The sequence below is a fragment of the Dunckerocampus dactyliophorus genome, chromosome 12, assembly GCF_027744805.1.
Source record: "Dunckerocampus dactyliophorus isolate RoL2022-P2 chromosome 12, RoL_Ddac_1.1, whole genome shotgun sequence".
Taxonomy (NCBI): domain Eukaryota; kingdom Metazoa; phylum Chordata; class Actinopteri; order Syngnathiformes; family Syngnathidae; genus Dunckerocampus; species Dunckerocampus dactyliophorus.
In genome coordinates, this window is record NC_072830.1 from 5,107,501 (window position 1) to 5,131,830 (window position 24,330).

Sequence of the window (24,330 nt, forward strand, 5' to 3'; positions counted from 1 at the left end):
CTTGATCCAAGCACGTATATAAAGTAGAAGCGTGGTATTAGACAACATAAAGAGTCCAGTTGAGAATAAAAATGAATGGGAATATGCAATATTAGCTTAGCTAAGATGTTGCCATCACAATAGTTAATAATAAATAACTGCGACTCTACATTGTCCATAGGTATAAATGTGAGTGCGAATGGTTGTTTGTCTTCATGTGCCCTGCGATTGGCTGGCGACCAGTCCAGGGTGTACCCCGCCTGTCGCCCGAAGTCAACTGGGATAGGCTCCAGCATACCCCCGCCACCCTAATGAGGAGAAGCGGCATCGAAAATGGATGGATGTATGGATGAAACCAAGAATCAAAATGAAGACGAAAGATGTTATTAGTGTGAAATATTGAAGCTAGCAGACTAAATTGCTATGGAAACAGCCAAGCTAGCAGGTAAGATTCAAGCTAATGTTGAATATTGTGCCCTCAGGGGTGAATGGAGGTCGGGGGTAAAGACAACACCTAGCAGTTGCGTCTGCTGCTTTAGGTTTTGTGGATCATCAGCAATTCCTCACGGCAACTGGTGGCCCAACCCCGTACCCCACCCGGGCTGCCTCCCCGACAGTTGCCGCCACGGTTTGTTGTTTAATGTGGGGCCAACAGGAAGCCATATTGGGCTGAAGGCGGGTGGGGTGAATGGATTATCTTTTTCTGCCTGCTGATGAATTACTGGCCGCTGGTAACTGATTGACCCGCTCTCCACTGCTCAGGTGGACTTCATCACAAACGTTTTGTTTGTTGGTTTGAGTGTAAGGAAAGTGCTTGATGGAAAAGTCAATGGGATGCAAGGAGAAGCGCTAAAATGTAACTTGGAAAGGAATGAATAATATTTGTACTTTTTGGTACCAGGATGTGCTTCTCTCCCGTAAATGTCATGCTTTCCATGGCTGGGAAGGGGCGGAGTGTGAAGGACCACAGCAATGCAAGCGGCTAATCGGAGGACAGATGATGTTTTTTTTCTCTATTCGTTGTATCACGCCGCTCCCCGTGACCCCTCTTTCTCAAGGGGGCCCCTCCAGTCTGAGCACTTCCAGCTACTTTGCTTATGTGTGTGTGTGCGTGTGTGCGCGTGTGTGTGTGAGGGCCACAAGGGGGAGGTGGGTCCGGGGTCGGGGATTTGGCAGCTCCTTTGATCAGTAAAGCATAAACAAGAGGGGGGCTTCAAAATGGCTTGCATTGTGCAGGGGAGTGTGGGGTGGGGTGGGGTCGGGTCTGTGTGTGGGGGGGGTGCTGAGTCAGGCTCTCTCTCAGGGACGTAGGGCCGAGCAACAGGTTGGGGTTTGGGCGGAGGCTAAAGAGAACGTTTTCGCTTCTAGCAGCTGTTCCAAACACAAGAAAGAGGTGATGGCGCTTTAGGATCGACTTAAGTTAGCTTGTCCACCATGTTGTAAACATAAGAGTTGCACCCTCCCACCCCCCATAACAAACTGCTGGAATCCGCTGCCTGTTTTGTTTGAGGCGAGGGGCGTGTGTAAAAAAAAAAAAAAAGAACAAGTGAATGGTGGGTTTTTTAGGTCGTAGCTCAGTCTGCGCTTTTGTCAAGCAGGTGAAAGCTTTGTAAATGTGGCGCCAGATTGTTAAAGCCCTGACACTCCACACAGTCCAAGGGGCTTCCAGGAAAGAAAAAAAAGGGGGACCCCCTGGGTTGAGCCCTGGGACTGACCCTCCCTCAATAGAGAGGGTCTTGCTTGGGAGAGGAGGGCTTCCTGTATTAGCTTTCCATCTCAATCAAGCAACAAGTAGCAACAAAGCAGTAATTATCAGTGACTTCACGCAGGTCCTATTTAAGTGATTTCTTCATTGAGAACAGCAATCAGGCCTGGTGTGGCCATAGAAATTGAACTCAGGTGTGATAAACCACAGTTAAGTTATGTTTTAATGGGGGGTGCGATCACTTTTTCACACAGGGCCATGTCGGTTTGAATGTTATTAATTCTCCCTTAATAATAAAATGTTTCATTCGCTTTTTCACACCACGTGTGTGTGTTGGTGAGAGAGCGCCAAGGCGCCAAAGTCTAAATTGAATAAGAAAAATGAATGTCTGGGAAACATTGTTTCCTATGGCCTTACGTGATTCATGAAGCTGAAAGTAGCCAGCTAACAAACTAAACAAAGCTATGGTGCGACAGGGATTGGATGAAAGGGGTCCATCCTGCACCAGGATTAAAAATGAAAGGAGCCATCCTCCATATCCACACATTATGATTTGAATCAGATTTGCTAGCATGCATGGCTTCACAACAAACTGCCTGCATGTCTGATTGCAGAAACTGACTTGTGGTCAGAAAATCATATTTTTTCCCCCGGGCCAGTGCGAGCTGACATTCTGGTCCGGGTGTTTTAGTGACCCATTATCTGTTCTGTCACATGAGCCGGACCTCCACTTTGAACTGATTGTCTTATCTTGTCTCCTTGCAGCCACATTGATCAGACCACCACTTGGCAGGACCCCCGCAAACCCCTCCTTCAGATGAACCAGGCTCCCCCACCCAGCTCGGTGCCGGTCCAGCAGCAGAACCTGATGAACCCGGCCAGTGGTGTGTGCTTGACTTATTTTATCTTGCAGCATATGGTGCACATTTGGTGCACATTACCCCACATCCAACTCCCGCGCTGGGTTAGTTCTGTATGGGCATTTCTTTGCTAGTTGCTGCACGTCAGCAAGGCTGTGCCGAGCTCGCTTTCAGTCCACCCTGCTGGAATTCGCCTCAGGTGAGCTGAGACTGAGGTAGAACGTGACAGGTCCTGTCTAACATGTTTTGGAGCGCTGCAACTCCCATTTTTTACACGTGAACTATCATCATATTTCTACCCGACGTTTCTGTTCCTTTCTTTCTGCTGGCATTGGCAGCTGAAAAGGATTTGGGAGCTAAACATTTGTCTTGGACACCCGTTTCTTGTTTGTTTATGTTACTGGATGTGTGCGTCAGTGTCCTGTAAAATTACTAACACCAGTTAACCCGCTTCAATACACAACCCGTCTATGTGGACCAACTCATCAAGTCCTGGTCCGCCAAGTTCTTATTTTTACTGAAAAGCGCCCGCTTAAGTCTACGTGGACATACAGGAAGCGATTGGGTTGCGAATGAGTTGCTTTCCTCGGCTGTGATGTAAATTGGGTTTTAGTGTAAGTGGAAACTTCTGCCTCTTCTTAAGCCACTCACACTGCACTCACAACACATGAAGGATTTGTCATCCACTCAGAAAAAGATGAAATATAAAAATATCACATTATTATCAGACCAATATGAGGAATTCTGACAGCATACCAATAAATCCAATAACATTAAAAATGATGCAAGATTGCCCGTACTGTGCTGTAGGTGAGTTAAGGTGAACAAATCAAGCACTCCTTTTCTCCTACGTGTCATACTTCCCCTCAGCTCACCGTAAACAAACACGGAGTTGATCATGAGGGACTCCTTCACTGTTTCAGAGGAAGACATTTTAGCAAATGAGGGGAAAAACATGAAGCTTGGACACATCAAACATTGTCAGCCCATGAAATGCCAGCATCGCGAGGATGCCCGAGGCTTGTTCCTATCACCACAGTGCTTGAAAGTTTGCCAGTGACGACCCAAAGGCTAAAGCCATCTGTCTAAAGAGATTCATCATGGATATGATGGCATTGGATGACCAGACCTTCACCATCATTAAAGGTAGCGACTTTTGTTGGCTAGCAAAGCCCTTGGAATGACGCTTTGTACTTCTGAGCCGCTTCTATTTCTTAATATTTTGTTAATAGTAGTGATGTCATGGTATTTGATTAGGTCAAATCAACAGGTACAGTTGGTCAAATCCAACTTTGTTTGAGTCCTTCTTACATCCAGGTGTGCACAAACTACACTTACATATACATTTAAAAAATAACACATACAAAAAGGTATCAGTTATCGGTCACATGAGCCGGACCTCATGAGAGGCAGGAAGTTATCTGTACCATTCTCGACTTGAAAAAAATACAAAAATATGCATAAATACAATAAAAGAATGTAGGCCTGTCACAATAACAAAATTTGGTGGAAGATAATTGTCCTATAAATTATTGCCCAAAAACGATATTATTGTCAACATTATTTTGAGACCATTTTTTCATAAATGTAATAATATCAGGGTTTCCCCTAGGATTTTTTTGAAGCTGTGGTGGTGGGCTGCATGGGAGGGTGGACTGGCGCAGCTGTGTCGTGCCGCTGCTGCGTCTGCAATAATAAAAAAAAAAGACAAATGGCAATTTTTTTTATGGCTTATTTATTGATTAGCTTATTTATTTAACTTTTTTCAACAACTAGCAGAACATGAACTGAGAACATTGCAAAACTGTTAATGTAATGGCAAAGTTGCAGAGAGCACTGACAATATTTAAATTGCACTTTATTGACAAAGCACATCTCCACTCTGTGCTCATTTGTCATTAAATACAGGTGTCATGTTTGAATAGAACACTTATAAAAATCTAAGAGGTGAAGGTTATATTCTTTGGTGAACTACTCAAGATCAGCTGGTGAGCTACCTGTTGGAGACCCCTGTGATAGCGTCACTGTCTAAAGCTGTACACATTACGTGTTTCTGTTGAACAACTTTGACACACAACTAGCGTTTTGAAGACAAGCCATAAGTATTATAATGATAACAAGATAGCAAAATTGTTAAGTGACACTTTAAAAAAGTAAGACGTGTCGATGATCGCAGCTCGCAGGTGGGACAAAAACGAGCTAGCTAGATGCCGCCAGCCACGCATGTAAACAAAAATGCCAGAAAGTGGAATGAGATTGAAACGTGAGCGATCACACACGTTGGCATAGATAGGCTTAGCATGTGACAATCTGTCGTCAATTGACTACACATTTTTGAAACTATTGTTCACTCTCCCGATAAGAAACGAAGTGAAAGTCAACACAAGACGTGTCACATATCTGGTCCCATGCGCAAGTGCCAGCAAGGCAGACAGGCGATTCCGGTGCATGCTTATTAAAATAAAGCGCAGTGAAACATTTTTAGGATATTTTTAATTGTTTTCAAAGTACTTGTGGTCAATATGTGTGTAAATAATACTGTATGTATCTATATAACATATATATCCTTTCATTCAATATATTACTTCAAGTAAAAACAACAAACTAGGGCCGCACGGTGGTTTGTGGTTAGCACGTTGGCCACACAGTCACAGCCTGGAGATCGGGAAGACCTGGGTTTGATTCTCCCTTGGGCATTTCTGTGTGGAGTTTGCATGTTCTCCCTGTGCGTGTGTGGGTTTTCTTCGGGTACTCCGGTTTCCTCCCACATTCCAAAAACATGCATGTTAGGCTAATTGGCGACTCTAAATTGCCCATAGGTGTGAATGTGAGTGTGAATGGTTGTTATATGTGCCAGGGTGTTCCAGGGTGTTCCAGGGAGATGGCTTTCCTTTTCCTTGGTGCACTAACACTAAGGAGACATAATGAAGTGGAAAAAGTGAACAAGGACGAGGAACACACTGCATTCTTGTGCTGCGCGTGTTCTCCACATCCTTTTCTAGCAGCCATTATCCTGACGCCTCTGGACAAAGTCACAAGTACATGTGCAAGTGATGGCTACCTCCAAAATGCTCCAACAAGGTTTTATGGTTTTCTATCCATGCTGTGAGCATGTAGTAACATAGATACATTTATGATAACATGTAATACTTACAGTATTTTGGGAACTTCCTTCCTGGGTGCATTGATTCACGTAGCAACATAGAAAGGAACGCTACACTTAGCGTTAACATTTCCAAACTCCAAAACAAAAACACAGCAGCAGTGGCGGCAGCTCCAATACGTAGCGTTACCTTTCGCTAGTGGCCTGAGGCATCGTGAGCGAGTGTGTGGTGAAGCTAATCGCGAGCCGACTAGTAGCTAGCCGGTGTGGTGTGGCGAGGTGTCACTACGCCAGTAACGTAGTTCTTGAGCGTAACAATGTTAACAACAAGTAGTTTGGTTAATATGCAGGTCACATTATGTAAATGAAGCATTACAGCTAGTTATAGCTTGTCTCATTCCTCCCCCCTCAGGTCCGCTCCCTGAAGGCTGGGAACAAGCCATCACATCAGAGGGGGAGATCTACTACATCAACCACAAGAACAAAACCACTTCTTGGCTGGACCCACGACTCGACCCGCGTTTCGGTGCGTTGTCGCTTGCCGCAAAGTGTGAATGTACACAAAAGACAAAGTTGTTGTCATAAACGTCCCTGTGAGCAGGCGACTTTTGTTTCATGTGACGTTGGACTGCTTGTTTGTCTGAACTAGCATGCACTCCAAAGCAGCACCTCACCCTTTGTCAGCCATTTTAGTGTTGGAACAACAGCTGAGTTGGCCATTAACCCTAACACACACACACACACACACACACACACACCAACCCCCTTCTCCTCCATCCCGGCTTGAGCTAAAGTTTGACAAGAGCTTTTCCGAAGGGGTTAGCAGATAAGTGACAGGATCAGGTACGTTCAATAAGACTTTAAAAAAAGGGTTTGCCTTAAATAGTGGAGCCCGACCGATATTGGATTTTTGGGGCTAATACAAATATTAGGGGCTGAAAAAAGCCGATATCCGATATATCGGACGATATATGAAATAAGAGCATTGATGTACACAGAATATACTCTATGCTGTACGTGAACATAAATTCTTATAATACCCAAAACAGGATTCAACACAAAGAAGCAGAAGACTCCTAATTGAAAACAAGAAAGTTGAATTAGTAACACTGTCAACACAGGGACTGTATAACTGTGTGTGTGTATAAAATGGGAGAAAGAAAGGGGTATTTTGATTGGTAAATTTAGCTTCAGAGTCTTGGCAGATGGCTTTCGCAAGAAGACCAAAGTTATTTGTATCTACTGTCGCTCTGATTGGAATTGTCACGGACTACGTCATCATCAGCTCGCCAGAGAGAAGCGGAAAGATGCTGAAGCACTGCTGGTATTTTTTATTGCCATTTATACAGCGGCACCTTGAGCATACGAGTGTCAACTAACCAGTGTTTTTTTTTTAAACCGAGCTATCTCTGGGCTGATATTTTGCTTGGAACTGTAAGCTATAACTTGGATACGAGCTGCTAGTTAATGTAGCGGCTTCTGTCAATTCAGAGCTAGCAGAGCAAGGACCGCTAGCATTAGCAGTGAACTAGCTAGTCATCAACACATCAGTAAAATATATGTACATTATAGCGATCTAATTTATCTTATTTATTATGTATTGTATAAAACTATGACAGAAACAACATCAAATTAAAAACACGAAATGAATACAGAGCCACCATCCGCCAGTACCAGCCGGGACTTTGTTTTTCAGAGAGGTTGTGTACCACAAATATACACATAAGCACTCAATAAGGTCATCAAATCTTACCTTTATGCATTCCCACATAGTATCAGAATTTGGGAGAAAATATGAGGTGAAAGAAAAATGGTAAAAATAGTGTAACTGTAACGTTGGTGCTGTCTGCGTCGGCAGCACATCCCACGCCTGCGGTTTCAACACATTGAAGCCCACTTCCGACTACGAGGAGTAACACAGGACGTGACAAAGTATTCCCACGTAGTGGCCGCACTACCAGTACAGGATGCCATAGGCCTATATACAGCAGTTTTTTAAAGTGGGTTTCATTATAGGGAAAAAGCCAATACCGATATCTACTGATCTACTGATATCTACATTTTTATGCCAATATCGGGCCGACAATACCAGTGGGCAGATATTATCGGATATTCCTAATAAAAATGTTTTATCTGCGATTAAATGTGATTAATTATGAGTTAACTACAGGAACAAATTGATTAATCGATAAATTGATTAATCGACGGCCCTAATAGGCACATGGTGGCCGAGTAGTTAGCATTTTGGCCACACAGTCAGGAGATCGAGAAGACCTGGGTTCGAATCTCCGCTTGGGCATTTCTGTGTGGAGTTTGCATGTTCTCTTTGTGCGTGCGTGGGTTTTGTCCGGGTACTCTGGTTTCCTCCCACATTCCAAAAAAAAAACAACCATGCATGTTAGGTTAATTGGAGACTCTAAATTGTCCATAGGTATGAATGTGAGCGTGAATGGTACACTGATAAACAAGAAAAGGCAAACTAGATGTTGCATCTAACGTAACGCCTGGTGAGTCTTTTGTCAAGTGGCTCCACACCTCTTCCTCTCCACCTGTCAAATGAAAATATATGGATTTAGTGCATTTTGCTCATTAGCATAGAATTTGATACTGCAGTTGAGCATTTTCAAATTAAAACAAATGGCTGCATTGGGCTGAAAGTCATAACACAGGCTAATGTGAGGCGTTTTTCAACAAATAAAGGCTTATTCATAAAAACATCATATATATCTATGTAATGGTGGATTAACAGTTGCATCTATCTTTGTTTGTCTCACCGAGATGAAACTTACACAACATTAAAACACTGTAATATGCTCTCTAAAACCTGCGTGAAAAAACTAGAATGTTCCTCTTGACGGGCCCTGACGGCGTGTTTTCAGCAAGGACGTTATTCTCTGCTGCAGCCGAGTGAGTGAGACCGGAAGAGCTGCACCTCGCTGGTCTGTGAGCTTAGGCAGGTTGCAGCACAGACACACACAGGAACGGAGCGACACAATCTCCATGCAGCAGAAAAAGTTAATAAATGGGTTACATATTCACCCATGTTGATTAATCAGTGATATGTCATGTGTCAATGTGCCTGTAATCGGCCTCTATTAAGTAGCAGTGTTTCCCATACTTTCATTTATTTGTGGCGGCCCGCGACAAATACATTTGGAGCACCAGAAATAAATTTGGCTGTACCGTGCACACATTATGCTGGGACTGTCCTCATATCTGGTCTTCCAGGGAATAAGAAGATGCAGCAGGCGATATCAGTGTTGCCAAATTTAATTTAGAACCCTCAACCTGCGAGATACTCTTTTCCATCGCCACCATCCCACCACTGCCACAAATAGATTGCAGTCCTGTGGGAAACACTGATATCCTGAAATATCAAACTGGTGTCACAGCAGTGGTTTGTGATGGAAGCTTATTCGTCTCCAGTCCAAAACAAAAGTTGTAAGGGAGCAGCTGGAAGGAAAGGGCGGCTCTTTGAACGTTTCAAAGTCATGAACACACACACACACACACACAACATATGCATGGGTGCTGGGCGCCTGAAAGTGACTTTGACAAGGTTAACTCTTGCCGTGCCGCCACACACACTTTAACAAGCCAATTCCTATTCCTTTGCTAGGAAATACAAAGATGAATATGATACCCTCACTTCAGGATCAGACCCCCATGATTGGTGCATACAAATAAAAAATGATTGCATATCTACCAACGTGTAAGATGACAGACTGGATAGTCATAGAAATGTCATACTTATTGCTTATGTATACATACACACACATGTAACCACGCCCACGGTGAAGTATTACTATTACCGGAAAAGCACTCGGAGAGCGCAGACCTCCGCCAAGCGCCATAGTTCCCCCCAATATTGATTTACACCATAAATATTAGTCCTACATTTATTTTATCTACATATTTAGATTTCTTGACCATGAAAACATAGAATTAGCAATTGGATTCATAACCAGAGTGTGAATGTGAATGCCTGAATTGACATGCTGAAGCTGAACTGAAATGCTGTAGAAATGGTTGAATAATGAAATGTAGAATGACTGTAGGAATAGTTTGGAAGTTTGGACGATGATACCTTATAGTTAGGATATGTTAATTTTATTAAATATGGGACATGAAAAGGTACTTTAAATATGTATAAATATGGTACATTGGTGGTGCACACAGCATGTTCTATGCTGTATGTACTATAGTAGTATAGTGAAGTATATATTGGTAATTAAATAGTGAAGACAATGTGGAGGTTTATGTGTCTTTTAAACATTTTTGGGAAGGGGGAGGGGGTGTCATTCCATACCAAACTAAAGAATCCTTCATGTTTAATATCATGTGATGTATGACTGAGAACAGTCTAAAGTGTGATAAAAATAGATAGTATTAGTAGAGTTAGTGTGTTGTTGTTGCATTTAGCGATTCCTTGCCATGCGGGATCTGCTTTCGTACTGGAAGCTCATTTCAGCTTTCAGGAGAAAAGCAGCAGAGCTTCTTTAACACAGGCCTGTTGCCGACTGCCTTGCACACACACACACACACACACACACACACATGCACCCCCCGCCCCCCAATACACATAACACACCCCTCCCAGCCATCCGTGAGGCCCAGTGCAGGCACGGCCTCGTTGTGCCGTCGCTCCAGACAGACTTTGAATCTCTGCCAGGCTTCTTTATTCTTAATCTCTTCCAGACCTTTTCAGTCAAACAACTCCACAACGCAAGAGGGGGAGGGGGCAAGATGTGTGTGTGTGTGTGTGTGCTTGTGTGTTTGGGGTTGAGTGAAGAAAGGAAAACTTAAGAACGGGTTGTGTGTATGCATGCGTGCATGTATGTGTGTGTGTTCTCAGGAGGAGAACCTCGCCACCACCAGCAGCCTTCTAGCTTGTTTGGCTCCGAGGCCGTCATGTTAAAGCTCGTCTTTGTCAAATGCGGCCTACGTGTCACGTGACACTCTTTCCGCCTCTTCTGACCAAGGAAAGTTGGCGGCTAGAATGATGTCATCTCTCAAACTCTAGCGTGACTTTCACTCTTTTTTTTTGGTCACAAAATACTAAAGTACGTTGACTACATAACAAAAAGCATATTCTGATTTGCATAATTGGTCAAGACACATGTGCATGTCATTTTTATGGATGCTGTGGCACAAAAAAAGTGAGTAAAAAATATACAAATGAATCTTCTGTTGTTGCTTCTTTTTGTGTTTTTTTTAATGTCACAAGCAAGAAGGAGCCACCCGTGAGTGTTTTTAGATGGGGCAGGGCCCCACAGCAGCAGCCGCGGCTCGTTGAGAAGAGCGATACGTGCTTTCATGTTGAAGTCTCCAAAAGGGTCCAATAAGACCAGAAAAAGTCGTTCAGCTTGTCGCTTGTGGCTTTTTCAAAGACAGAATTTAAAGAGGTGTCAATACTCGCGAGCTATAAGTGAAACAACCTGGCAACGTCTTCTTGTTCTCTGGCACAGCAGAGATAAGGTGCGTATGAGGTCTGGTAGGAAGCAGAGTTATCTACTTTTTAAAATTGAGATTTAAGTGTAGTTTGTGCACACCTGGAGGTAAGAAGGCCTGGAACAAATTACGATTTGACCAACTGTACCTGTTGATTTGTCCTAATCAAATATCATGACATTACTACTACCTCATCACTACTATCAGGAGAACCAGAGTATAGAGCGGAGGGAGCCACCCGGCATGGACCAGCAAGGTGCACTGTATTCAGGCACATGCTCCGAGCAGCTGATGTGACGCCACGAAGGTCTCTTTGCGCTTTTCAAACGCTGCAGCGCTGGCGTTTCAGGTGGCTGATACGCTTTGTTGTGTGCTTGATAGGGTTTTCCCCCCTCATCACGGAGCATTTGGTACAGCTGGCGTGTGAAATGTCTTCCTCTTCAAGTGAATGTTTTCTTACAAGTGAGCTCAGGGGAACTTACGACAGGCCGTTAACCTCACAGGCAGGAGGAAAAAGGAGCGCTTGATTTGCTCACCCGCACAGTACGGGTACTCTCGCCTCATTGATGTGTTTTTTTTTATTATTGGTTATCAGAGCTATTTTTAAGGTTATGAGATTTATCAGTATGGCGTCATACTTTTATTGTGCACCCCTAATAAAAACATCAGTAAGAAAAATGCAATATATTTGAAAAAATATATATCAGCATTTACAAAGATGATAATTGACAGTGTGAGCGGCATTCATGTAACAATGTTTATTATTTGCAGTGGTGCACAACTTCATCGTATTTTCTTAACTACTTTTGTATAAAAATCAGCGCTGTCAAAGTTAACGCATTAGGAAATTTCCTTTAACGGCGCTATTTTTTATGACACCTGACTAACGTGCGCACGCCCCATTTGACCCTCAGCCCACACCATAGTTTGAGGAAAGCCAGCGGTGTGACAGTTGATATTGAGTATATTGAGTAAAATTGGAGAAAGAAAAGGGTCTTTTGAGTGGTACGTTTAGCTTCAAAGCCCCTGGCAAATGGCTCTCACAACAAGACCAAACTTATTTGTATCTAATGTCGCTGTGAGTTGAGTTGTCATGGAGTACATCGAGTCCCAAATGCCAGAGAGAAGAGGTATTTTTTATTGTCATTTATACAGTGGTACCTGGGCATACGAGTGTTTTTTTAGATGCCAGCCATCTCTCCGCTGATGTTATTATTTGAACTCGAGCTAAACTTTGGGTTAGGAGCTGCTAGTTCCCAGCAGGCATAGGCCAGGACAGCTACTGAGGGCTTGTGTCAATGTGACAAAGGCGGAAGTGAGCAAGCACACACACACTCAATGAGATTGCAGTAAAGGCTCATGAGGAAACTTATTAACATAATTATTATTATTTATTTGTGATTTATTAGCGGTGTGCTTGAACTGCTGTTTGTCAAAGATGAGAGAATAAAAGTTGCATGTTGTGTCGTACTTCCACGTGGTTGAAGTGGCCACAATAAGAAAAGTGTGATAAAGTGTGTGGAAAAGAGTGTGCGTGTGTGTGTAAGAGTGTGTGTGCATACACTACCAGTCAAAGGTTTTACAACACCCCAATTTTTCCAGTTATTTATTACAGTTCAAGTCCAATCAATAGCTTCAAATTGTACAAAGGTAAGTGGTGAACTTCAAGAGGTTGAAAAAAAGATAAGGTTACCCAAAACTGAAAAATAATGTGTTTCGGATTTATACAAAAAGGCATTTTTCATGGATCACAAAATGGGCCAGCAATTTAAAGCTGTTCTGCAGAAATGGAGGTTCATCAAGCCTTTAACAGTTGGTGCTACTAATTCCTACAGGTGTTCCAACTTGTCTGGAGTACTTACTACCTTACCACCTCCTCTGTCTGCATAAAAGCAGTGTTTGGAACACACTGACTGTGGTACTATACCCTCATGAGCATCAGTATTGTACTGCAGAAAGCCGTATGTTGCTACAAAAATGGCAAAAAATAAGGCAATTAACAATCAAAGAGGGACAGCCCATCTTAATACTGATGTCGGTTTTTCTTAGAGAAATTGGGGTGTTGTAGAACTTTTGACCAGTAGTGTATGTGTGTGTAAAAGAGTGTATGGAAGTGAAGTATAACATACAGTATATCCTGACCGTAGTGCAGTCCTACTTCTACTACTACTGACTCTTCGCCAGCACTCTATTTTTTCCAAGCTGTCAATATTTATTTTTCTAACACCCTGTTTTTATTTCACTTAGTTTTTGCAAAGCTTTATTTCTAATATTAGTCACAATTCTCTCTAGCGAGGTGATTTGCTTGAAGAGAATGATATTGAAGTGAGTGATGGACAGTTTATCTTGCCAATGTCTATTTGTTGTACATTGTTTTTGTTATACATTTTGTGTTGAGCTGTTTAAAAAAAAAAAAACAATGTTTAATAAACAAAAATGTGCATAAAGCAAACATATTATCCAGTCTCGTGCTGATAGGAGTATTAAAAACTTCTTTCAAAGGTGCACGTATTATAGATCAAATCTAATTTCTATCTGTGATTAATTACAATTATGAGTTAACTATGGACAAAATGTGATTAATTTTTCAACTTTTAATTTAACTTTTTTTTTAATCAAAATGTTCAATATGTGAAATTGTTCATATCTCTTCTCAATAATATTTTCAATCATTGGTATAATAAATATTTTAATCAACTGGCAGCCCTAATAAAAAACAATATATAGCTATACTGTATAAATGGAGGTGTACCTAATAACACGTCCTGTTATTTATGCATATGTGGTGGTGGAACATACAGTAAATATCTTTTTGTTGCTTGAACTAATCCTTTGAGTTAGCCTAGTCATGCTGTTTTTAGCTTTACGTGAATGTTTGACTTGAAATCTATTACTTTGTGTGTGTGTGTGTGTGTGTGTGTGTGTGTGTGTGTGTGTGTGTGTGGTGTAACATGGCTGCTGACGTGATGGCCGGATCACTTAGCGTTGGTGTTGTGCTGGTTGTGTTGCACGCGTGCGTGAAGAAGACAAAAGGCAGACGGCATTAACTTTGTGTCTTATCTCCTCCCTCGGCCCAGCACCTATAGCTGCCCTCATATATTGCTAACGTGCACACACATAGACACGCACACCCACACACACTCGACCTCCTTGTGTGCGCTATCAGGCTGGCCCTGAAATGAACCTGTCCTTCCCTCCTATCTCCTCCTCAGACGCAGCTTCCATTTTTCTCATTGTTGGTGCATACTTGCTAGCTTTTCCTTACTGTTTGGTCTACTCGGGAAGCTCAGTCACATGCTTTTTAACGTCTTTTATGACATCATTTGTCTCGGAACGCAAAGTGTGCCTTGAAAGACGTGCTGTGGCATTGCTACAATCAAGCACCATTGCAAACAAATTGCTGCTACTTTCTTTTGTGTGTGTCTTTTCGAATTGTGCAGTTTCATCATGTTACGATGCGCGCATATTCACACCGCTCACATGTCCAGCGACACCTATGACACAAGGCACATATTTCTACTATGAAACCCAGCATTCAGAAAGACCTGCGAGAAGATTTCTACCATCCAGTCACTGAAGAAAAATATACATAATAAAATTAGATATACATAGTTTTCATTAGCTTTATTTGAATCGAATGATATTTGGAAAGACATATGATTCGTTCATTTTCTATGTTGCTTTTAATCCTCATTAGGGTCGTGGAGGTATGCTGGAGCCTATCCCAGCTGAATTCCAGCCGACTTTGGCCGGGAGGCGGGGTACTCCCTGGACTGGTTGCCAGCCAGTGGCAGGGCACATATAGACAACAACCATTCACACTCACATTCATACAATTTACAGCCTCCAGTTAAGCTAACGTGCACATTTTTGGAATGTGGGAGGAAACCCACGCACGCACGGGGAGAACATGCAAGATCTTCCAGATCTCCCGACTGTGTGGTCAACACGCTAACCACTTAGCCTCAGTGTGGCAATATGATAGCACTGCTAAATCATCCAAATATAAAATTGGGGTCCATATCAGGGCATTATGGTGTCATACCAATAAATGAGATTAATTCCATTAAAAATAGCTCTGACAACAGATAATGTAAAAAAGGCTCAAATGAGGCGAGATTATGGGTACTTTGCAGGTGAGCAAATCAAGCGCTACTTTTTTCTCCTGTCTGTGATGTTCACGGAAGCAGAAAGTTATCGGTTTGAGAAAAAAAAAGATATTGTGCATCTCTAATAGAAAATGAAATAATGATAATAATGATGTATTTTACCTTAATAATATCTCAGTGTTTCATACAGGACTGCTATCTATTTGTGGCTATTTGCCTAATGGGCCATGACTCATTTGTATATACAGTTGTGACTTGCTGCATCGCAGTTCCAACACTCTATCACAGTTTAAAAAAAAAAATCATAAATGATCAGTGTTTCGTGGTTGAATAAAGCCTATTATTATAAGTATGCATATTTAAGCAACTTGTACTTATTCTTGACCTAAATTAAGCATTTTCTAGATCATAAACAGGTATGTATTCTATGCCACAACTATGACAATAGTTGCCCTAAGAAATCTTTAAAGGAACACTGCACTTTAAAAAAAATCCACAATCCTTATGTGAAACATGAACACATATTTCTTTTTCTAAGCCAGCTAGTATGAGCCAGCTAACAATGCACGTCGTGGGGGGTACCTATTTTCACTATGAAGCCCTGTAAAAAAACCTCTCAACAACATTTGGTTGTTTTCTATACATGCTGTGATCATGCACTAACACGTGCATTGATGATAACATGTAATACTGACAGTATCTTACTGTATTTTGATGATTTAAAACATTAGCGAAACTTCTTTCCTTGGCGCATTGATTTCACATAGCTCATATAGCTAATGCTACTTCCGTCAACAACAGCGATGACACTTACAATGTCCACTCTCATTGGGACTGCTGTGTCTTCCAGCACAACACTTGGGCTGCAGTCCTCAGGTAAAAAATGCTGACAGCGTTGTTGAGTCTTTGTAGCCAAATTGAGAGCCAGTAGTATCCACTCTTGCGTCTGTCCCGTTACAGTGGCTTGAGGCGGCATGTTACTCCCCTAGATGAATCTAGTTTTTCGTGTTAGCTGTTACAATGACAATATCGCTGTAGCTTGGTTAGTATACAGGTCAGTTATGTCAATGGAACACTGTTGCCGTTTTTTGTGAGGGCTTTAGCGTCAAAACAGGTACCTCCCGTGCATTGTTAGCTGGCTCACACTAACTTGTTTTCTCTCATTAGAACGCACAGAAAAGGGAAAGGAATATGTGTTCATGTTTCACATGCGGATTGTGGATGGCGGGCAAAATTTTCAAAAGACCCTTATAAATGCTGCCGCATGAATGTTAACCAGAACCAGAAGACGAGCTAATATCTCACTCGTAGTAGCCTCACTGCACGGGTTACCTGTCTAATTTAGAATTGACTTTCAAATTCTTTTTGTCGCATATAAAGCCCTACATGGTCAGGCACCAGTATACCTTAAAGAGCTCCTAGAACCCTATCAACCCAGTAGAACACGTCGCTCCCAGAATTTACAATTACTTACCACTCCGAGAATTTTTAGAAGTAGAATGGGAAGTCGTGTGGAGCCAATGAACCACCATAAACGAGAGACGACTGTAGTTGTAATGCACGTGTAGGAGGGAGGAATAGCGTTGGGGACCAAGTGAGTAAAAAAAACAAGAAAAGCACAACAAATGAACTTTCTTCTCGTGCTATTTTTGATTGTTTTTTCTTGGTGAGCACCTTCATACGGGGGAGGGGCCCACAGCAGCACCCCCTGCTCATTGAGAAGAGCAATACGTGCTTTTGTGTCAAGAGTCTCTGATAGAAAGCCCACAATTTGTACATTTTTATGTCTTTGTTTCACTGATAATGTTTTCCATCAAGCATTAAAGGAAAACTTTTTGGGGGGGGATTTTGGCCATTATCCACAATCTTTACGTGAGACATGAACACACTTGTCTTTTCCTTTTCTGTGCGTTCGAAATATATTAAAACAGATACAAACAGGCAGCTAATTAATGCGTGTAATGGGACACGCCTATTCCGCCTGGAAAGGCCGCAATTAAAACAACAAGGTTTTATGGTTTTCTATCCATGCTGTGAGCATGTAGTAACATAGATACATTCATGCTAACATGTAATACTTACAGTATTTTGGGAACGTCCTTCCTGGGTGCATTGATTCACGTAGCAACATAGAAAGGAACGCTACACCAAGCGTTAACTTTTCCAAGCTCAAAAACAAAAACAGAGCAGCAGTGGCAGCAGCTCCAATACGTAGCGTTATCTTTCGCTAGTGGCCTGAGGCATCGTGAGCGAGTGTGTGGTCAAGCTAGGCGCTAGCCAGCTAGTAGCTAGCCGGTGTGGTGTGGCGAGGTGTCACTACGCCAGTAACGTAGTTCTTGGCCGTAACAATGTTAATAACAATAATAATGACAATGTCGCTGTAGTTTGGTTAGTAAGCAGGTCACATCATGTCAATGGAGCGTTGTTGGAGCTTTTTTCAGAAGGCTTTATAGGCGGAATAGTTGTGTCCCACTACATGCATTCTTAGCTGCCTCTTTTTATCTGTTTTTAAATCTTAAAACACACAGGAAAGACAAAGATGTTTGTTAATATCTCACATAAGGATTGTGGATGATGGGAAAATTTTTTTAAAAAGTGCACTTTTCCTTTAAGATTTCGCACTTGGTCCTTGAACGCACCGCAGTTATGTGCTCTGAAAAGTGAAAGCTATTCAGTACATAACTTGCACATGTCCACAGCTTCATAAATCCAGCAGATAGGAGAGAAAGTGTCATGTTGTTGAACTTGAGCACACTCATGGATACCGTTACCAAGCTGAAATACGTTCCATCCCAGGAGACATCTCACAGCCTCCCTGTTTCGTCTCCAAAAGTCTCTTTTATTCAAAAAAAGGTTTGAATACTCGTTAAATCCAACAGTGTGGCTGAATTGGCAACTTTCATCCTTCCTGCTACATCTTCTTACTCACTGGCAGAGACCAGGTGCGTGTGAGGTGTGTTATACCTCATGATGTGTTTATGTGCCCATCTATTTGTGGCAGTCCAACTGTACTTGTGGCGGGCTGCAACTAAACACGTTATGTAGGAATAAATAATGAGTGTATGGTGTTAAATAAGCCCCGCCTCTTCACAAAGTTCCATGGAAAAGATTGGGTTGGGTTTTTTTTGTCCTTCACAATCAAATCAGTAAGATGTCAGCTATTTAGTTTCTACTCCACCTTTTAGTTTCTACTCAACTGCCTTTGGTTTCTCCTCAAAAGTGCGATTGCCTTGTTTTGCTGACGTGTTTGAGCAACTTGATGTTGATAATATGCGGTTCTTCTGGTGGGAGGGGTTAACTAACATCTTAGCGGGCGGAGGGATACGTCCACAAAAAGCCTTCAGTGTGTGTGTGGCGCTGATAAGAAGTGGAGAGAAACAGCACTCTCTCCCATGACCGCATGTGTGGGAGGGAGAGGAGGCGGCTCATGTGTAAGCTGGGGGAGGGGGGCTAGCTTGGATGGATGGATAAGTTCTGGTCATTGGCGGTGGCCCCTCCCAGCTTCCCAGGGAGTGCCCCGGGCCGCACTCCATTCAGCTGCAGAGGTAGTGTAAACAGTGATTGAATGGTGATGAGGAAGGTGCCGGGAGTGGGCAGGACAGCACCCCCCCAGCCATCCCCACTGTCCTGCATGAAAATTGTGCCCCGTCAGGGCTTTGTTTTGGTTTGGAGCTGGCGTTTACTCTCACACCACTTGTAGTCTTCCTGATAAAAACTTTGCATGCGTAACACCCTCCCTCCCACCCCCGAGGAGAACACAGATGTGCCTTCAATACACCCTGACTTGTTGTCATATTCTACTGTAGCAGAAAAGAAGCATGAAAAACGTAATAAGTCAGCGTATTACAATGGCTTGAGTTTCACAGGATGTGCACATGTGGCTAATGAGGTGTCCCGTGCGAGCGCTAGCGGCATAAGCTTCCATAAAGACGCAGTGGGTCCAGTGACATTTGTTTAGGTGGAAACAATGAAAGGATAAGTCACGACTGATGCAACGCAGCAAACCAACAAAGCCAGTCTTAGTCAGCGTGTGGGAGGGGATCAGGTCTTACAGGAATTGCGCTTGTTCAGGACAGCGGGGACAAAACTTGCGTCGGGACTTCCTTTATGCGACACAACCTGCTGCACTGGTGCCGCTCCAGCGTGTCAACTCGTAAGTCCTGTTGTGCTGTTTGCTTTTTTTTTGGTTAAACACGTCACCCAGCATTGCAGGCTGTGGTCACGCACGCGCGCGCACGCACGCACGCACACACACACACGCACGCACACACACACACGGGTTGCGTGAAACAGCCTAATTGTGTTGAGCAGAATTAAGGAACACACAACAAAGTGGCTTTGTTTACATGACAGTATTCATGATGTGCATGTTCTTCAGTGTGTATCAAGTAACACTTAGCACTGCTATGGTAGCTGTTATAATGCTAATATGCTAGTAGCATTTTTTTGCCGTTTTGATAAGTTGAACTCATAGCAATACTTTGTGCTCTCATGCTAAGTGTTACCATTAAGGATGCCCGCCAGCACCATGCACGTTGGTAACCCCTGGGCTTTATGATACGAAAGGGGAACCACAAGATTTAGACAAAAACATTTGACTTACTTTTTCAAAATCACTGATGAAACTTAATTATCAGGCGCCTTCTTGAAGGAGAATTTGGATGCGAGATCAGCTTGATGGAGCTCCAAGTATGTAGGCCAAGCATGTGCCAATATCGTACTTTTTCACGGAAATCAGCTGATACTGATCGGCGGCCGATCGATCGGAGCACCCCGAGTTACCATGCTAATTTTAGCATGTTAGCATACTAACATTAGCATACTAGCATTTTTAGCTGCTTTCATAAGTACAAACTTATATAAACACTAAGCACTATTATGCTAGGTGTTAACATGCTCACATTAGCATGTTAGCATTGCAACAGCATAGTAGCATTTTGACATTTTAATAAGCATTAACATCATGCTAGGTTTTGCATTGTTAGTGTTAGCATTGTTAACATACTAATGTTAGCATAGTAGCATTTTCTGTCATTTTTATGAGTATTAACATACGCAGCCGCTCAGCGCTACCATGCTAGGTGTTGCATGTTAGCATTAGCATTGTTAGCATGCTACCATTAGCATAGCAGCCTTTTTAGCCATTTTCATTAGTGTTAACATTGGCAGTGTTAACATCCAACTTGTCCACATGCATGGAATGCCATTAGATGAATGAGAAAACCACCTGTTGCTAACCTCCGGCCCCCCATTTGAGACAAACCAGGTGGCTTTTGGGCTTTAAACTATTTTAACCTGGCCAGTATGCCAACAAAAAGGAAATGCTAACAACGCTAAGAGCTGGCATACCGTGAGCAACCAACGTGGATACCTTGTGGTCCCGTGGGAACATCTCTTGTGTCAGCAGACACTTGCTAAAAAGCTAAATGTCAATGTGATATGCAAAATGCTAACATGCCAAAGCGAGCGCCCAGCAAGATAGGTACAGTCGTCCCTCACGAATTTTGTAGCTTTGCTGTATCACAGTTTTTCAAAATAAATGAACAAATTTTCCAGTTTTGTGGTTGACTACGGCCTACCCCCAATGAGCTTCATGAGGGAGTCACCTGAAATGGTTTTCACTTCACAGGTGTGCCTTGTTGGGGTTACTAAGTGGAATTTCTTGCCTTATTAATGGGATTGGGACCATTCTGTTGTGTAATAGGAGTGTAAAGGTGCCTATAGGGGTGTTACTTCCTGTCTAGAGGGATCTAATAATGTTAAAAAACATATTTAGAAGGCTGTAAACAGGTTTTCTATGAAGAATATTTGCTTCAACTCGTAGCAGGTTTTTATTCTAAATGTTGAATTCAGACTTTATGCCTTTATAAAATGACAAATGAGCACAAAATAGGATAAAGAGGATTTGAGTGGAGATGTGCTTGGTAACGTAGTGCACAACTGAAATGTTGCCAGTCATAAATCAAAGGCAAATAGTTGACAGCTCTAATAGTGATGAACGCTGGACACCTGTGCAACAAGGTCACTAAATGTCTTCTGTTAAGCAGGAGAGATTCCTATTTCATAAAGATATTTATTTGTATTATTTTGTTATCTAGAAGTACAAAATTAATTATTGAACAATTTATTTCCCATGTATTGGTATTACTCCAAAACATGCATGAAATTAAATCCACGTTTGTGTCGAATAGTGCAAAAATCCTTTCACACAAATAAAGGCAAAAAAAACAAACAAGCAAAAAAAAAAAAAAGTATTCGGCCAAAAGTTTATTTTCTTAATAATGACCCAGGCCAGGCGGTCCTGGCCAATACCGCTCACCATCAATAAATTGAAAAATCTACAGTTAATCCGTGTGATCAGTATCGGCCGATCTCACACATGGATGATTGGTATCGGAATCGGCAGCATAAAATCCTGACCAGAGAATCCCTCATACTGATGTTCGGCTGCATTTATGTGATCTTGTGTAGCTAATAAAGGTGATTACCTGTTGAATTCACAAGTCAAAAATACATGTCAGCCATAAATATGACCAAAAACTGCTGTATTTAAAACACACACCCTCTTTCTGTGTTTATCTTTGCAGCGCTGAACCAGCAGAGGATCTCCCAGAGTCCACCAGTGAAGGGCGGCCAGCTGCCCTCCAGCACCCACAGCAGCGTCAACCAGATGAGGCTGCAGAAGGTCGAGAAGGAGTGGCTGAGACTGAAACAGGAGCTGCTTCGGCAAAGGCCTCAGGTTAGGATTGAGGCGATATCACTTTTTTTGTTTGGAACAAACTTTTGGGATGCACTCTTCTGTCAAAAAACCCCCAAAAAACCTTCACCTGAAAACATCATTTTAGGCTGGGGGGGTGTGCAAAGGGCCATTTGCACCCCGCAGCTGTTTTTAAATGCACATTCTAAAAATATAATTTAACAAGAAAACTAAACAAAAAAACATCAGAAAACAGCAAAAAAACATAAAATCAGCACTTATTTGCAAAAATAAAGAGAAAGTTGTAATAATGAGGAAAAGTTGTAATTTTACAAGAATAACATTGTAATATTGTGAGGAAAAATAATGTCATTATCGTAGCATGATATTGAAATATTAAAAAAAACCACATTTTTTTAAAGTGGTAATATAACGACAGACAAACGAAACAACAAATAAAGTTGTAAATCTTGGAAAATTTGGTTGGGGAACAAGTTATGATATTAGGAGATTAAAGCCATAATATTATAGGAATAAAGTCATATTTACAAGAAAAAAAAATTACAAGAGGAAAGTTGAAAAAGAAACAGAAATGGAAAAAAACAGCTGTAATTTTATGACAATAAAGTCAAAATATTCAGAGAAAAAAGTCATATATATAAATAAAATTATGAGGAAAACAAATTAAATTAGTAGCGTAGAGTTTAAATATTAAAGAAAAAAATGTTTTTTTTTTCTAAGTTGTAATGTTATGAGAAAAAAACAAAAAGTTTTGGAAAATTAGTTTGGGAAAAATGTATTATGTGAATATTATGTGAATAAAGTCAAAATATTCTGAGAATAGTCATATATTACAAAATGGCCTTTTTGGTAAAGCTGTAAAAAGGTGGGGTTTTTTTAGTGTTTTTTGCAACGTTGGGATGACAACGCGGTGACATGCGGGCATAAGATGGTGTAATGTGCATGCCAGGCCAGCAGGCGGCAGTGTCACAAAGACACATTGCACACAACTTCCTGTCTTCCCGGGTCTCATTGAAAAGGTTTATAGTCAGCATATGGACGGTTTAGGAGGTGACACACTTTAGCTAAGTCATGTGATGTTGCATTGCAAAGATGACGACAGTGGTCGGCCATTGTTGTTGTGGTCGTGATGCACTCGTGATGTGCTGCGCCCACACTCACCCTGAATGTGTTGTAAAGGCCGTGTGTCATTCTTACAATGTGATATTGGACGCTTTGCTTGTAGAACATCTGGAATATCCTTTTAAATGATGACTCATCTCTTGGAGGATAACACTTTTAACCCGCTTTGATCGACCTGCCACAAAGTCTCCTGACTCATCGGCAGTAATTTTACCACTTCCGAACGGCGATGTGTCACGGTGTGTGGGGGCGGCGTGGCCTGAGTTCAGGAGTTTACTCAAGGCTGCGTCCTCCTAACAGCACAATCATAGATTTATGATTACGATGACGAATGAGGAACTTTGTGTGCCATGTCATTCACGCACCCATTGTTTCAAGTTTATCGGAGGCATGTGCACACACTGGCGTAAAATGTGTTTACTGTGTAGTGGACCTGCTCCTACCTTTCAACTCCTCCACATGCTGAGAAAACTGGCGTGCAAACACACATGAAACATGTAAACAACACATGCATCTCATTTTCCAGGACACAATAGCACCCCTTCATCACATGCTCTTTGCCATCCACAGGAGCTCGCTCTAAGGAACCAGCTGCCCACCAGTATGGATCAAGATGGCGGCACCAACCCCGTGTCCTCCCCCATGGCCCAGGACGCCCGGACCATGACGGCCAACAGCTCGGACCCATTCCTCAACAGGTTGGTTGGTGGCAAAGAGGGAAAAGGGAAGCTGCAGGTTGTCTTCCAACATGAGCTGAGCACGTGGTCCAGTCAGTAGACAGCCCGACCTAATCTCCCCCTCGCTACCCCCCGACCAACCAACCTCCCCCACTGCTCTCACAATGGCTTCATTCATGGCGCCTCTGCTCAACTCTGCCTACATATTTTCTCTCTGCTAATTAGCACAGCTTGTCAAATGTCTTCTCTTCTTGTCCCGTTTGATCCGCTGCTCTTTTTCCCGATGATAGCACGATACGCAGGAAGTGACGCACTTACATCTACACCGTTTCCTGTTTGTGTCCCTCAGCGGGACGTACCACTCCAGGGACGAGAGCACAGACAGCGGCTTGAGCATGAGCAGCTACAGCGTCCCCCGCACTCCTGATGACTTCCTCAACAGTGTGGATGAGATGGACACAGGTGAGGTGATCATTGCCAATCAGGTGGAACTTTATCTTGCTAATACTGGTAACCACGGAAACCTCACCTGGAAGCAAACTAAAAAGATTTCATGTTTATCCAAAAACTGCTGCCTGAAGAGGCATTGGATGTTTTTCTATGCTG

General features: G+C 42.4%; 1 protein-coding gene across 2 annotated transcripts in view; it reads left to right on the forward strand.

Moving 5' to 3' along the window:
- yap1 (Yes1 associated transcriptional regulator) overlaps positions 1-24,330 on the forward strand; it is a 45,893-nt gene that overhangs the window by 17,674 nt on the left and 3,889 nt on the right. For both annotated transcript variants that reach the window (XM_054795161.1, XM_054795162.1), the window contains 5 exons: positions 2,450-2,568; positions 6,060-6,173; positions 21,795-21,946; positions 23,618-23,745; positions 24,074-24,186. In XM_054795161.1, the coding sequence (XP_054651136.1) occupies positions 2,450-2,568; positions 6,060-6,173; positions 21,795-21,946; positions 23,618-23,745; positions 24,074-24,186 (626 nt within the window). The remainder of the gene's footprint in view (positions 1-2,449; positions 2,569-6,059; positions 6,174-21,794; positions 21,947-23,617; positions 23,746-24,073; positions 24,187-24,330) is intronic.